General features: G+C 40.3%; 1 protein-coding gene across 1 annotated transcript in view; it reads right to left on the bottom strand.

Moving 5' to 3' along the window:
* Positions 1–14,958, bottom strand: part of PRKDC (protein kinase, DNA-activated, catalytic subunit) — a 427,433-nt gene that overhangs the window by 88,930 nt on the left and 323,545 nt on the right. Inside the window, exons 72-74 of the mRNA XM_073679277.1 lie at positions 14,055–14,235; positions 9,994–10,154; positions 6,190–6,401 (exon numbers count right to left, since the gene is read on the bottom strand). Coding sequence (XP_073535378.1) covers positions 6,190–6,401; positions 9,994–10,154; positions 14,055–14,235 — 554 coding nt within the window. The remainder of the gene's footprint in view (positions 1–6,189; positions 6,402–9,993; positions 10,155–14,054; positions 14,236–14,958) is intronic.

The raw sequence follows: 14,958 nt of genomic DNA on the forward strand, positions 1-14,958 counted from the left end.
AAGCTACAGGGGTGGCGTATGAAACAAATGGACTAAAAGCAGCTGAAAGCCGATAAAGGTAATACTCTTTAGGTTATGGACATTTATATGGACATTGTTTTAGTATTACCTTGCGAAGGCGGTAATTAGAGCTAAGTGGGCCGGTTTGCCACTTGGGCTTGTTTGACATTATGTGTGTGAAATGCGGTTTATGAAGTGTAATAAACTGTGGACTGTGAAACACGGCAAAGTAGTTGCTGGTGTGCATTGATTGACGCAGCAAAGCGAGTATCCCCCAGGATAATAAGTAGCGCTGCCTTACAATACACACAAAATAGCTGTAGGCCAAGTTCCACTACATGTCGAAACCGGCATTTCTAATAAAAAAGATAACTGCAAATCAGACATGGGCAAAGTGCAGTCTGTGGACCAGATGAGGCCTTTAGGTTGTTCTGGTGCAGCCCGTGGACTGGGATAGTCAAAGTGCTGGCTACAGTGATGTCCCACACCACATGGCCACCCCGTCTGGCTTCTCACTTTAACCAGTATCTGGATCTTCAGGATGCAAATACCAGTGAATACAATGACAGAACAGGAAGCTTCAGGCTCTCTGTTCCATCACTCAGCTTGTGCAACTGAGTCTGCTCAGCGGGTGCGATGAGGTCACCAGATTGCGCCTGCTGTGCAACAATTCATTACACACCGCAGTGGAGCAGCGTACTGGAGGGAACAGGGTGAGGTGATAAGTTCTATTTTTATTATCGGTCAGTACTTGTGTGGTGGAATTTGAGGGGCCATAAAACTGTACAAGGGTCTGTGGGGACATCATACTTGTGTTTGAGGCTCTTATGCTATGTGAGCAGCTGTAGGGACATCAGACTTGTGTGGGGGGCCATCACACTGTGTGAAAGTCTCCGGGGCCTCATACTGTGTGTGAGGGTCTGTGGGGAGATAATGTTGTGTGAGGAGCTGTGGGAACATAATATTGTAAGAGGTGTTGTGGGGACATCATGCTGTGTGGGGAAAGCTGTTTATCAAGGTACATCTATGCTTATTAAATGTACTTAGAAGGATGTTCTTGAGTTCTTATAATTGCTTTATTAGTCAGCATGAAAATAAGCAAGTTTTCAATTGACTTGCTCTTTCTATCTGCTGTCATTCTCCAGCAAAGAGCGATTTTATCTTTTATAGTGCAAAACTTATTTCCATGGAGCTTGGTCTCCAGACCCTGGCCATGTGCACAGTAGCTCCATTCCTAGATATAGGTTAACACTTAGGCTGTGTGCCCACGTAGCATTTTTCAAGCGTATATGCTGCGGAATTTCCGCAGCGTAAACGCTTGAAAAACGCATGTATATCCGCACCCCATGGTCCCCAATGGGATTCCGCAAGTTCTATGCACATGCTGCGGATTTTTCCGCAGCATTTATGCCGCGTTCAAAAATCCGCAGCATGTCATTTAATTTTGCGTTTCCGCAAGCGGAATTGCCTTTGTCCAATGCATAAAAAACGCAAGGCAATTCCGCATGTGGAAAACGCGCGATAAACGCGTGCGGAATTCCGCATGCGTTTTTCCGGGAGAGGACTTGCATTTATGCAGCAGAAATTTTCTGCTTCATAAATGCAACGTGGGCACATAGCCTTAGGCTAAGTGCCCACGATGCAGAAATGCTGCATATTTTTTCTGCTTCTCCCTGGCAGGAAAAACACATGCGGATTTTACATGCATTTTTCCTGCCAGGTAGAAGCGTTTGTCAAGCGTTTTTGCATACATTTCTGCATGCGGGTTATCAAGCGCTTTTCCAAGCGATTTTAGCATCACTTGGAAAAGTGCTTGACAACTTGTTCACACTATATAAATCCATGCAACCGGCATGGATTTATATAGTGTGACCAAGTAATAGTTAAAAAAAAAAAAATGAATAAAAATGTTAAAAAATAAAGATTATTCTTACATTCCGGTAGCCCCCGGTATTTTCTCCGCTTCGTCTGGTCTGTTGTATGGGTCGCGGTGGTGTGAAAGGACCTACGATGAGGTCATTGAGTCATGTGACAGGTCACGCGACCGCCGACGTCAGCGGTTGCGTGACCTGTCACACGACTAAATGACGTCATGGCAGGTCCTCACACCACCGCGACCCATACAACAGACCAGACGCATCACTGAGGAGACCGGGGGCCATCAGTAGGTAAGTATAATCTTTATTTTTTTTAACAGGTTCTATGGTATCTGGACTGGAGGAGAGTCTCTTCTTCTCCAAACCCGGGTACCATCCCGCACATAGAATCGCATAACATCCGTGTGTGCAAATGTGCTGACACAGATATTATGCGTTTCATTGCAAGTCCATGGCGGCAATTACGGTGCGTGTCCGCAAAATTAATGGACATGCTGCGTGTTTTTCCGCAATGATAATCCGCAGCGGAAATTTCTGCAGCATGTGCACAGCACATGCGGATTATCATTGGGGACTATGGGGCACGTATTACCAGGCATTTTTTAAGCGTTTTCGCTGTGGAAATTCCGCGGCAAAAACGCTTAAAAAACGCATAGTGGGCACGCAGCCTTAACATACCAACCAACTTTCTCCAGGACACAGTTTTATAAAACAGTTTCTGCTCACCACCCTACCTCTCCCTCTCTTGCAACATCACCAGCCAGCAGCTTTCAGAGCAGATCTAATCATGGCTCACTGCTTTGGCTGTCTGGAGCTGTGGGCTTGTTCAAATGCCTTGTTAACTCTATGTAAACACAGTTATAGGAGTGTAGACCTAGAACAAACCATTGGTAACTGAATGTGTTACAGCAGAAGTTTTCTAGTTATACTAATGCTATAGTTTTAAGCTGGAGATACATACTAGATGGCTGTTCGTCGAACAATGTTTTGGCCAATCATTTAGACAACAGTCACCTCAGCCGACACTTCTATATCCAGGATCACTCATTTGGCCAAACACTTGTGTTCTCAATGAGAAAGCCGTCGAATGACATGTCAGTCAGCGGCTTATCTCAAGGAGAACAATGCGTTCAGAAGTCCGAAATCGGACATGCGCGTTCGACATCTCTCCCGACCGTTAGTCGGCCGGTGCCCCCATACACAGACTGTTGGCCGAACCGGTCGATATGGACGAGATTAGCCGACTTCAGTCTAATATGTATGGGGGCCTTTACTCTTCACCGTATCTGTTACTCAAGGAGTAGAGCCCGGAAAGGCAACCAAAAAATAAGGAAACTCCACTGCTCTTAGTTGCTCAAGAGACAACTTGGCAACACCCCTTTAAGGCTGAATAACAGGATCAGTATGATTTCCTGCCTTTAATCAACTTTAGTGGGACATATCATACCTGTCATCTTGTACCAGCTACACAGAGACATTTATACTTACAGTCTCAGGTAACACTTTACATATACAGATGATAATAATAATCTTTTTATTTATATAGCACCAACATATTCCACAGCGCTTTACAGTTCAAACAATTTACAGACATTATGGGCACTGTCCCCATTGGGGCTCACAATCCACATTCCAAATCAGTATGTCTTTGGAGTGTGGGAGGAAACCGGAGAACCCGAAGGAAGCCCATGCAAACAAGGGGAGAACATACAAACTCCTTGCAGCTGTTGTCCTTGGTGGGATTTGAACCCAGGACCTCAGCGCTGCAAGGCTGCAGTTCTAACCACTGAGCCACTGTGCTGCCCATATACAGATGTATTATAATGGGAAATGTAATGTGTAGTGATGGCTTGTGATGATGCATTGAAATAGGGCAAAATCCTCATCATACACAGTGCTGGTCACCATTATTGTCACCCCTTCATTTTTTTCATAGACTGTACAATATCTTCAGAAATAAATGGAAATGTACATAAGTTATATCCTCAGGATTTTTTTAATTAGTGGTCCAAAGTAACACAACAATAAAACATTGTTTTTCAACTTCCATTTGCAATTTCAAAGAAGAAGCAGAATAAACAGCATGTGCAGCAATAAAGGCACCCCTAATTAATACTTGGATGCACACCCTTTGGCATTGCCGACAGCCTCCAAACATTTCTTGTAGCAATCTATAAGCTTCTTGCACTTCTCAGCTGGAATTTTCTCCCACTCTTCCTTTTCAGTTTGTTCAAGGTCTTGAATGTTTGCAGGGTTCTTTTTCCCAATGGCATTGAGGTCAGAACTCATTCCTGGCCATTTTAAAACAATCCATTTTTTTCTTTTTCAACCATTCTTGTGTACTTTTGGATGTGTGCTTTGGGTCATTGTCTTGCAGGAGGACCCATGATCTTTAACTCAAACCAAATTTTTACACTGGGTAGGACATTTCACTGTAAAATCTCTGGATAATTCTCTGATTTCATGATTCCTGTGATACGGTCAAGGTCTCCAATGCAAGACGTAGCAAAGCAACCCCACAGAATTATAGATCCTCCACCATGCTTAACTGTTAGTAAGGTGTTCTTTTCCTTATAAGCTTCATTGCGCCATCTGTAAACAAACTGTTGCTTTGCATTGCCAAAAAGCTCTATTTTTGTTTCATCTGTCCACAGAACATTTTCCCAGAAGGATTATGGTTTGTCAAGGTACTCTTTGGCAAAGATCAGTTGTTCCTTTTTTATGTCTTATGTTCAGCAATGGTTTAATCCTTGGCCTTCGCCCATAAAGCTCTGAGTGGTTTAGTGTGCGGTGATGGTACTTGTTGAAACCATAACCCTAGACTGTTCCAGGTTGGCCTTCAGGTCTTTGGATGCTTGAAGTGGTGTTTTTATCACTATTCGCACCAACCTTCGAGGACATCTCTTGCCAATTTTCCTCTTTCCCCCACATCCAGGGAGGTTCTTGACGGTTTCATGATTGGTAAACTTATTACTAACATTGAGCACTGTTGAAAATGGGATACCAAAGTCTTTGGAGATGGCATTATACCCTTTGGAAGTCTTGCGTTTGCTAATAATAGAAGTTCTGATGTCCTCAGACAACTTGTCTTCACCATTGTGACACAGGGTCTAAAGTGACTTTTTAAAACACTGAAGTCATCATTGATTGTCTAATTTATGTCACATGGGCACCGGCAATTAATCACAGGTTAATCTCTTTTGTGATGTACCACAGGCAAGTCAAAATGTGTTTCCATACTAAATTAATGTAAACGGTGCCAATACCAGTGTCACAGCAAGCTTTAGGGTTTTTTTTGTTTTTTTCCCCTCCCATTGTTTTTGGTTTTCAATTATTGTTTATCATTTGCTCTTTTGTATTTAACACGAGTGCTCTATACAATAAAACTGTTTCACTTGATTCATTTTTTCAGGAGATATTCCACATTACGTACTTATACTTCATGGGTTCCAATAACGATGAGCACGTCTGTAGGTGGAATGTAAAATGTTTATGCCCTGGCAAAGTATGACTATTCATACCTATATATAGAAGTGTATTTATAGCCTGATTCTGTAAGTATAACATGTCTTTTTTATACAATTTCCATTATTTTAAGAATTTTCTCAATAAACTTGTGAAGTTTTTATTATACCATAGACCTCTTCTTATTTGTCTTGAGAGGGTAATCACAGACTAAGTTGGTTTATACATGCTGGTTGAAGTGCTATGGATTATTATGGGACAAATTTTGATTACTGAATAAGAGGAGCAGTATGATTTCCTGGCTTTAATAAACTTTATAAACAGCAGAAAATTAGATGGTATTGATTAACTGCTACTAACATGTATTAACAATAATTGCTGCTCAACATAATTATGTTCAATATTAAGTGATAAAAATCTAAAATACAAATTATAATAATAATCATAATTCATTTTGGCCTGTAGGCTGGGCCCTCTACAAGAGTGAGGGTCTCTCTCGTGTCCCTTTAGGAAAATTAAATGGCCAACCTTGCTGTATATAAAGTGAATGGTATAATTTCGTAAGTCTTCAGGGCCATTTTGCATTTAGTGTGATTTTTAAATTACAAATTTGTATTGTTGCATCCATAATAACGAATACTACTTAACCATCATAAAAAGTTATACAAATTTGGTATTGCCATAATCCTTTAAAATGGTATAATGTTATTTACAATGACAATCCTCCAAAAAACAAACAAAAATTAAAGTGTATGGGCCTAAGCTGCAATAACAGGAACAATCCATGGTCAGAAAATTAAGGATGCAAAATTGTCAAATTTTAATCTCAATTTGTTCATTTGCTTACTTTTCCACAAACGATTTATTCTTGTGTCCATCTACCGTTTCTTCAAAGTTATAGTTTTGTCCACTTATAATGAAGGGATACACAAGAGACTGAGGGTAGTAGTTTGCGATTTCATCTATGATAAACTGTACAGCTAGAGATTCCTTTTTATCGAGCATTGCCATCATTTGACTTATCCATCCAATGAACAGCCAGCATGGAACAGCACGGACCTGAAAATCAATGCAAGGTTAATTTGTAAGAACTGCTCAATTTCTATTATACCCCAAAAATCACCCCAGTATTTAAACAGATCAGTGATTTTTTTCACTAGAAAAAATGATCATTATAATATTACTATTAAAAAAATCCCATATAAAACTGATCTTCTAGATTGTGAGCCCTCACAGGCAGGGTCCTCTCTCCTCCTGTACCAGTCGGTGACTTGTTTTTGTTCAAACTATTGTACTTGTTGTTTGCTACATATACCCCTTTTTCACATGTAAAGCGCCATTGAATTAATGGCGCTATAATAATAAATAGTAATAACTACGAAATCCATATACAAGTGCTTCTCATTAAATTAGAATATCATCAAAAAGTTAATTTATTTTAGTTCTTCAATACAAAAATTGAAACTCATTATATAGAGTCATTACACACAGTGATCTATTTCAAGTGTTTATTTCTGTTAATGTTGATGATTATGGCTTACAGCCAATGAAAACACAAAAGTCATTATCTCAGTAAATTAGAAAAATTAAAAACACCTGCAAAGGCTTCTGATGCATTTAAAAAGGTCCCTTAGTCTGTTTCAGTAGGCTCCACAATCATGGAGAAGGCTGCTGACTTTTGTCCAGAAGGCAGTCATTGACACACTCCACAAGGAGGGTAAGCCACAAAAGGTCATTGCTAAAGAAGCTGGCTGTTCATAGAGTGCTGTATCCAAGCATATTAATGGAAAGTTGAGTGGAAGAAAAAAGTGTGGTAGAAAAAGGTGCACAAGCAACTGGGATAACCACAGCCTGGAAAGGATTGTTAAGAAAAGGCCATTCAAAAATTTGGAGTGGACTGCTGCTGCAGTTCAAGAGCCAACACACACAGACGTATCCAGGACACGGGCTACAAGTGTCGCATTCCTTGTGTCAAGCCACTCATGACCAATAGACAATGCCAGAAGCGTCTTACCTGGGCCAAGGAGAAAAAGAGCTGGACTGTTGCTCAGTGGTACAAGGTGTTGTTTTCAGATGAAAGTAAATTTTGCATTTCATTTGGATATCAAGGTCCCAGAGTCTGGAGGAAGAGTGGAAAGGCCACAATCCAAGTTGATTGAGGTCTAGTGTGAAGTTTCCACAATCAGTGATGGTTTGGGGAGCCATGTCATTTGCTGGTGTAGGTCCACTGTTTTTTATCAAGACCAAAGTTAGCGCAGCCGTCTACCAGGAAATTTTAGAGCACTTCATGCTTCCCTCTGCCGAAAACATTTTTGGAGATGGAAATTTCATTCTCCAACAGGACTTGGCACCTGTCCACACTGCCAAAAATACCAATACCTGGTTTAAAAACAACAGTTTCACTGTGCTTGATTGGCCAGCAAACTCGCCTGACCTTATTGTCAAGAGGAAGATGAGACACCAGACCCAACAATCCAGACGAGCTGAAGGCTGCTATCAAAGCAACCTGGGCTTCCATAACACCTCAGCAGTGCCACAGGCTGATCGCCTCCATGCCACACTGCATTGATGTTGTAACTGATGCAAAAGGAGCCCCGACCAAGTACTGAGTGCATTTACTGAACATATATTTCAGTAGGCCCGCAAGCTGCAGCGTCCTCTTCTCTTTGTACTAGTCTATCATAGTTTATTTGTTACTGTAAGTGACATCTTTATCTTCTATGTTAACCCTTCTCATGTACAATAATAATAATAATAATAGGCCAACAGTTTGGATTTTAAAATCATTTTCCAAGCTGGTGTTATAAAGTATTCTAATTTACTGAGATAATGACTTTTGTGTTTTCATTGGCTGTAAGCCATAATTATCAACATTAACAGAAATAAACACTTGAAATAGATCACTCTGTTTGTAATGACTCTATATAATATATGAGTTTCACTTTTTGTATTGAAGAACTGAAATAAATTAACTTTTTGATGATATTCTAATTTAGTGAGAAGCACTTGTACATACAGATGTCCTTTATAAAGACCTTTGCAAAGGTCGAAACGTTGGATACCAACTGTTTTTTATGTGCTGGATCTAGATAAAACAAATCATTTGAGCAGAACCAAAGTTCTCTTTCTATTCTGTGTGGAGGTCTCTTATTTGGCGACATGTTCTTCTAGTCACCTGACCACTGAAGCCATTCACAGCATGCAGCGGACCTCTGCCTTCTGAACAGGACAGGCATCACTTCTGAATCAGGCGCAGACCTCCGAAGAGGACTATGCTGGATTCGCTGGCATGCGAAGAGTTGGGTATGCCACAAGTTTTTTAATTTTAAGTCAGGCCATGCAGTCAAAAAATTGTTCTATAATCAGAACCACTGTAACATGATAGCCCCACTATCATCCACAAAAGGAATAAGACAGCAGCACTAGGCAATCTTCTTAGCATTAATTCATTGCAAACACAGCAAGTACATGAGAGGAGTGGTGCTCCTATCAAGAAAAAAAAAAAGTAAAAGTAGAATTTTCATTTGCAATTCACCCCTAGCATTCACGGGCATATAAGTTATTTCAGTGGTGGCCGTGTGTGGGGAGGGCTCATGAGCCGAGCTCCTGCCACACATGGTAGATGCTGGCTGCATTACATAGCCGGCATCGGCGTCTAATAACAGCAGCCAGAGCGGAGCTTCAAGCAACCATTCAAATGTCGCTGTCAATCACGAACAATTCCTCACATAGCTTCATCAATGGAAAATAAAATGTTATGGGTCTCAGAAAATGGCGACACGCCAATATATATAGATATTTTTTTAAAAAACTTCTGATTTCTTTTTCAGCACTTAAAAAAAACAAAAAAAACAAATAAATATGCATGATTGGTATTGCCGTAATCCAGTGGAAGAATGGACAGGCAGCCTTGTGCAAGAGTTTGACCATAAAATACATATTTTTAGTATATAGGTTCAAAACTATAACTCAACTTTCAAAAAAGAAAACAAAAAGCCTCATACGGTTATGTAAAAAAGAAGAAGAGGAGGAAAGCACAAAAATGAAAAATAAGAACAAAGACTGTATAAAAACAGCACATGCATACTATGGAAGTACTATTCTGCATGCAACTTCTATACTTGCAATGAATAAAGGTGAAGAAACAAGGTTGTTGAGTGCTGCTGTCTTTCTCTAAAAGCTTCTTCAGTGATTCTACTAGTACACAAAATTGATGAATTGATTTTCTTAGTATTTTGGATCAGATTTTCATCAGTATTTAGTCAGTGTGTCAGTTTTTACCAATAGAATTATATCTTTTTTTTTTTTTTTTTTTCATACGAGAAGGTTTCTCAAGTTTCTCTTACCCATAGCCTTGCATTGGAGAGTTTGATACGTGACTCTGACAAAAATGCACAAGTCACTATTTTTATTTTGCGGACGCCTGAATGAGCCCTCACATATACAGCCAGGGCTCCAGTGAGGACTCAAATTAAGGAAAGTTTTTCAGACTCCATGATCAAGCACTAGGAATTTATTATTACTTTGGCCATAATGCTGCAGCAGTTAGACTTTTCTAGATTACAAGCTTGTTTTTGTACTAGATATTCAACTATACACCCATAGACTACATTGCATTACTTGTCAGTTCAGTTGGTGGTATGTGGCTCACCTCTCTGGTCATCAAGTCCAAAGTTTCGTCGGGATACAATTCAATAATCTGAAGTAGCCTTGGAAACCTTAGTCGAGCTTCTTTAGACTCCAGTTTTAATGCCTTAATCATTTTATCCACTATGATTTCAGGGAATGGTTTCCAGTCTTGGGCATGTAACACTATCAGTGAAAGTAAAGCAGAAAATGAATTTGTAGCATGTTCATACACTGTGTGCCGAATTATTAGGCAAATGAGTATTTTGTTCACAAGATATTTTTTTATACATGTTGTCCTACTCCAAGCTGCATAGGCTTGAGAGCCAACTACCAATTAAGTAAATCTGGTGATGTGCATCTCTGTAATGAGGAGGGTGTTGACTAATGACATCAACACCCTATATAAGGTGTGCTTAATTATTAGGCAACTTCCTTTCCTTTGGCAAAATGCATTGGTGCATTTCCGCCCTAATCGATGACGAATCTGACGTAAGTCCCGCCCAACCTCACCATGCAAGAAACATCATTTCCGCCATACTGGCGATGCGCACACGGTTATCCCCACCCTATTTTGTGACGCGGGGTACGTCATCTGTATTTGTGTACTCGGCGGTAATGGATGACACCGCTACTGCATGTGTATGGGGAGGCGTGGATGTGTTTAAGGAGGCGATTAAGAGGCACTAGGCCCCTATATATATAGCAGGTATGTGGCAAGTAGTATTACCCCTTGAGAAAGGCAAAGCGTCGAAACGCGCATTGGGGACGGCCTCAGTGTGGTGGTCAGGCATATAACGCTCTGGAGGTATGTAACAAGTTTACTTTGATGCATGGTGATATATATCTATATATGAGCTATACCTAGACTTAATTTGTGGAATCTACCCCCAATATGTTTGTAGAGCACAATAAATGAAATATTATGTGCCACCACTCTTGATGGCTGTTGAGTGTTTTTATAATATGTATCCCATTTTTTGTATTATATCCTGTTTATATGATGCATGTGTAATAAAGCATTTTTAAATTAATAACATCACCATCTGTATCATCCATTTTGGCTTTGGCCACCCCCCTATATAATATATATGACGACTGGGGTATTATCAGTTCTCTCTTTTGAGCAGCAACATATTTATAATTGTAATATTGTCTATCAATGTACTATATTTTGTTGCGGTGGTGTTCTTTCAGTTATATTTTGGCAAAATGGGTCAGAAGAGAGATTTGACGGGCTCTGAAAAGTCCAAAATTGTGAGATGTCTTGCAGAGGGATGCAGCAGTCTTGAAATTTCCAAACTTTTGAAGCGTGATCACCGAACAATCAAGAGTTTCATGGCAAATAGCCAACAGGGTCGCAAGAAGCGTGTTGGCCAAAAAAGGCGCAAAATAACTGCCCATGAATTGAGGAAAATCAAGCGTGAAGCTGCCAAGATGCCATTCGCCACCAGTTTTGCCATATTTCAGAGCTGCAACGCTACTGAAGTATCATAAAGCACAAGGTGTGCGATACTCAGGGACATGGCCAAGGTAAGGAAGGCTGAAAAACGACCACCTTTGAACAAGAAACATAAAACGTCAAGAATGGGCCAAGAAATATCTTAAGACTGATTTTTCAAAGGTTTTATGGACTGATGAAATGAGAGTGACTCTTGATGGGCCAGATGGATGGGCCAGAGGCTGGACCAGGAAAGGGCAGAGAGCTCCACTCCGACGCCAGCAAGGTGGAGGTGGGGTACTGGTATGGGTTGGTATCATCAAAGATGAACTTGTGGGACCTTTTCGGGTCGAGAATGGAGTGAAGCTCAACTCCCAGACCTACTGCCAGTTTCTGGAAGACAACTTCTTCAAGCAGTGGTACAGGAAGAAGCAGTGGTACAGGAAGAAGTCGGTATCGTTTAAGAAAAACATGATTTTCATGCAGGACAATGCTCCATCACATGCATCCAACTACTCCACAGCGTCTAAAAGAAGAAAAAATAATGTCATGGCCCCCTTGTTCGCCTGATCTGAACCCCATAGAGAACCTGTGGTCCATCATAAAATGTGAGAACTACAGGGAGTGAAAACAGTACACCTCTCGGAACAGTGTTTGGGAGGCTGTGGTGGCTGCTGCACACATTGATGATAGAAAACAGATCAAGCAACTGACAATCTATGGATGGAAGGCTGTTGAGTGTCATCATAAAAAAAGGTGGCTATATTGATCACTAATTTTTTTGGTTTTCGTTTTTACATGTCAGAAATGTTTATTTCTATATTTTGTGCACTGATATTGGTTTACCTGGTGAAAATAAACAATTGAGATGGGATTATATTTGGTTTTTATTAATTTGCCTAATAATTCTGCACAGTAATAGTTACCTGCACAAACAGATATCCTCCTAAGATAGCCAAGTCTAAAAAAAAACCCCACTCCAACTTCCAAAAATATTAAGCTTGGATATTTATGAGTCTTTTGGGTTGATTGAGAACATACTTGTTGATCAATAATAAAAATAATCCTCTAAAATACAGCTTGCCTAATAATTCTGCACACAGTGTATGTTGGCAGAATATACCCTGCTGTCTATGTCTTTGACTGCTATGACTGAGAACATTTCTGCTTGAAAAGGGTACTACAGTTCCCCGCTTGTATCAAAACTACCTAGAAGTGCAGGTGTAGTTATTACACTAGTAAAGTCACAATCAAGATAGAAACATTTGATCAAGAAAATTGCATAGGGTACAGCATTGGTTTTATTCTTTCAGTTTTTTTACCCAGTTAGCCAGCGATCAGCAATCCTTGGCCACAGTCAGCACGTGAGTCACGCTTGCCTGGTACATTGGGTGCCAATCACATATGCAGCCATTGCCTCAACTACAGGTAGGTAAGTTTTGCCTCAGCAGTGACAGCTGGCCTGGTTTTAAAAACTACACAGTCTAGCCATCAATGTGGCCAAATTCCTCCCCTCCACCCCCTTGCCTGTGCTTTCCTAATGGCTGCATAATTTTGGGGGTTTAACCCACAGCCTTCGACTAGCTGCATGAGTGATGTTTTGGTCACAGCAATAGATTCTGTACTAAGATGGGAACCTTCATCAGTAGATAATAATGCCCAAACATGTTTCATAGGAGAATGCCAAAACTATATATTGAGCATGTGTGGTTAAAGCTGCGCTGGTAAGACCTGCAGAGCCAATACACAAAAGGACACTGCGCCTGGCACAGTGTGTTACTTTTAGTCTTCATTAAGTAACTACATTTAAAGAGGATGTTTGACCAAATTTTCATGTTGAACTGGACACATGATGTAATAGTGGCTGTAGAATAAAACTTTTTTGTTTTTCTTTAATTTAACCTCTCTACTGTGGAAATATTAGCAATTAAAGTATTTAACACCTAATGAGTTAACCTTTAAATCCAAGTGGTGTTCCCCAACTGTGTTTCCTGGGGGAGTGTACTTTTTTTCCCTGTATGAGCTGCCCAATCATGAGAGTGCAACAACACAAAAGAAGAAAAACACACCCCACAGCAGCTTAGGTTTCTCAGTGTTTGAGATGTAAGGATACAGCTCCGATCTCCTGGTCATTAGACATGTATTCCACTTTTTTATAGCAATCTGTACCTTCATTTAGGCACATTTTTCGTAGCAAATCTACCTGTCTCAGCTTCTACACATAACAATGACCACAGCTTATTTTTGCTTGATCTCGCCGCATACTGCAGAGATAAACTAAAAATGACAATACATAGAGCTAGATAGCTGTTTACTAAATGCTTATTCAGCGAGAGCTATTCCTCCGAAACACCCATTAACAACGCTAACGCTTGGTTTGCTCAAGCATATATGTGATCTCAATAGGAAGTGCCGCTACCAGATCTGTCTATAAAAACAAAGACGTGAGCATCATCCACAGGCATCTGACACTACGGAAGAGGGCACTACCATACTAGATGGCTGTATTATCGAAATCTGAGGGTTCAGCCAACGTTCATCTAATAAACAAGAGTAATTTTAGGAGGACGTGAAGCAGCGTCTTTATAGCTGGAAGTACCTATCACATATCACAAAATTCAATTACATCACAAGAACACTGGTACCTGCTGAGCCTTCCTCTAGTTTCCTAAGATGGGTGTCACAAAAATCCACCAATGTCATGTAAGCTTTGATGACTCCTTTGTTACCAGTCCAGTCTTCTGAATGAGACTGTTTTTCTTCTTCAGCTTTTCTTGCAGCAGAATTCAAGAAACCAAGACACTTCCTATAAAGTCCAGCAGCAACCTGCGATAAAGTTGGAATTATTGGTAATACAAATCAACAGCACAAAAATTGCTGTATACTGAGTTACAGTTATATGAAAAAGTTTGGGCACCCCTATTAATCTTAAGCTTAATGTTTTATAAAAATTGGTGTTTTTGCAACAGCTATTTCAGTTTGATATATGTAATAACTGTTGGACACAGTAATGTTTCTGCCTTGAAATGAGGTTTATTGTACTAACAGAAAATGTGCAATCTGCATTCAAACAAAATTTGACAGGTGCATAAGTATGGGCACCTCACCAGAAAAGTGACATTAATATTTAGTAGATCCTCCTTTTGCAAAAATAACAGCCTCTAGTCACTTCCTGTAGCTTTTAATGATTTCCTGGATGCTGGATGAAGGTATTTTTGACCATTCCTCTTTACAAAACAATTCCAGTTCAGTTAAGTTTGATGGTCGCCGAGCATGGACAGCCCTCTTCAAATGATCCCACAGATGTTCAATGATATTCAGGTCTGGGGACTGGGATGGCCATTCCAGAACATTGTAATTGTTCCTCTGCATGAATGCCTGAGTAGATTTGGAGCGGTGTTTTGGATCATTGTCTTGCTGAAAGATCCATCCCCTGCGTAACTTCATCTTTATCACTGATTCTTGAACATTATTGTCAAGAATCTGCTGATACTGAGTGGAATCCATGCGTCCATCAACTTTAACAAGATTCCCGGTGACGGCATTGGC

The sequence above is a fragment of the Phyllobates terribilis genome, unplaced genomic scaffold, assembly GCF_046119375.1.
Source record: "Phyllobates terribilis strain yellow unplaced genomic scaffold, ASM4611937v1 Scaffold_4__5_contigs__length_816908805, whole genome shotgun sequence".
NCBI lineage: Eukaryota > Metazoa > Chordata > Amphibia > Anura > Dendrobatidae > Phyllobates > Phyllobates terribilis.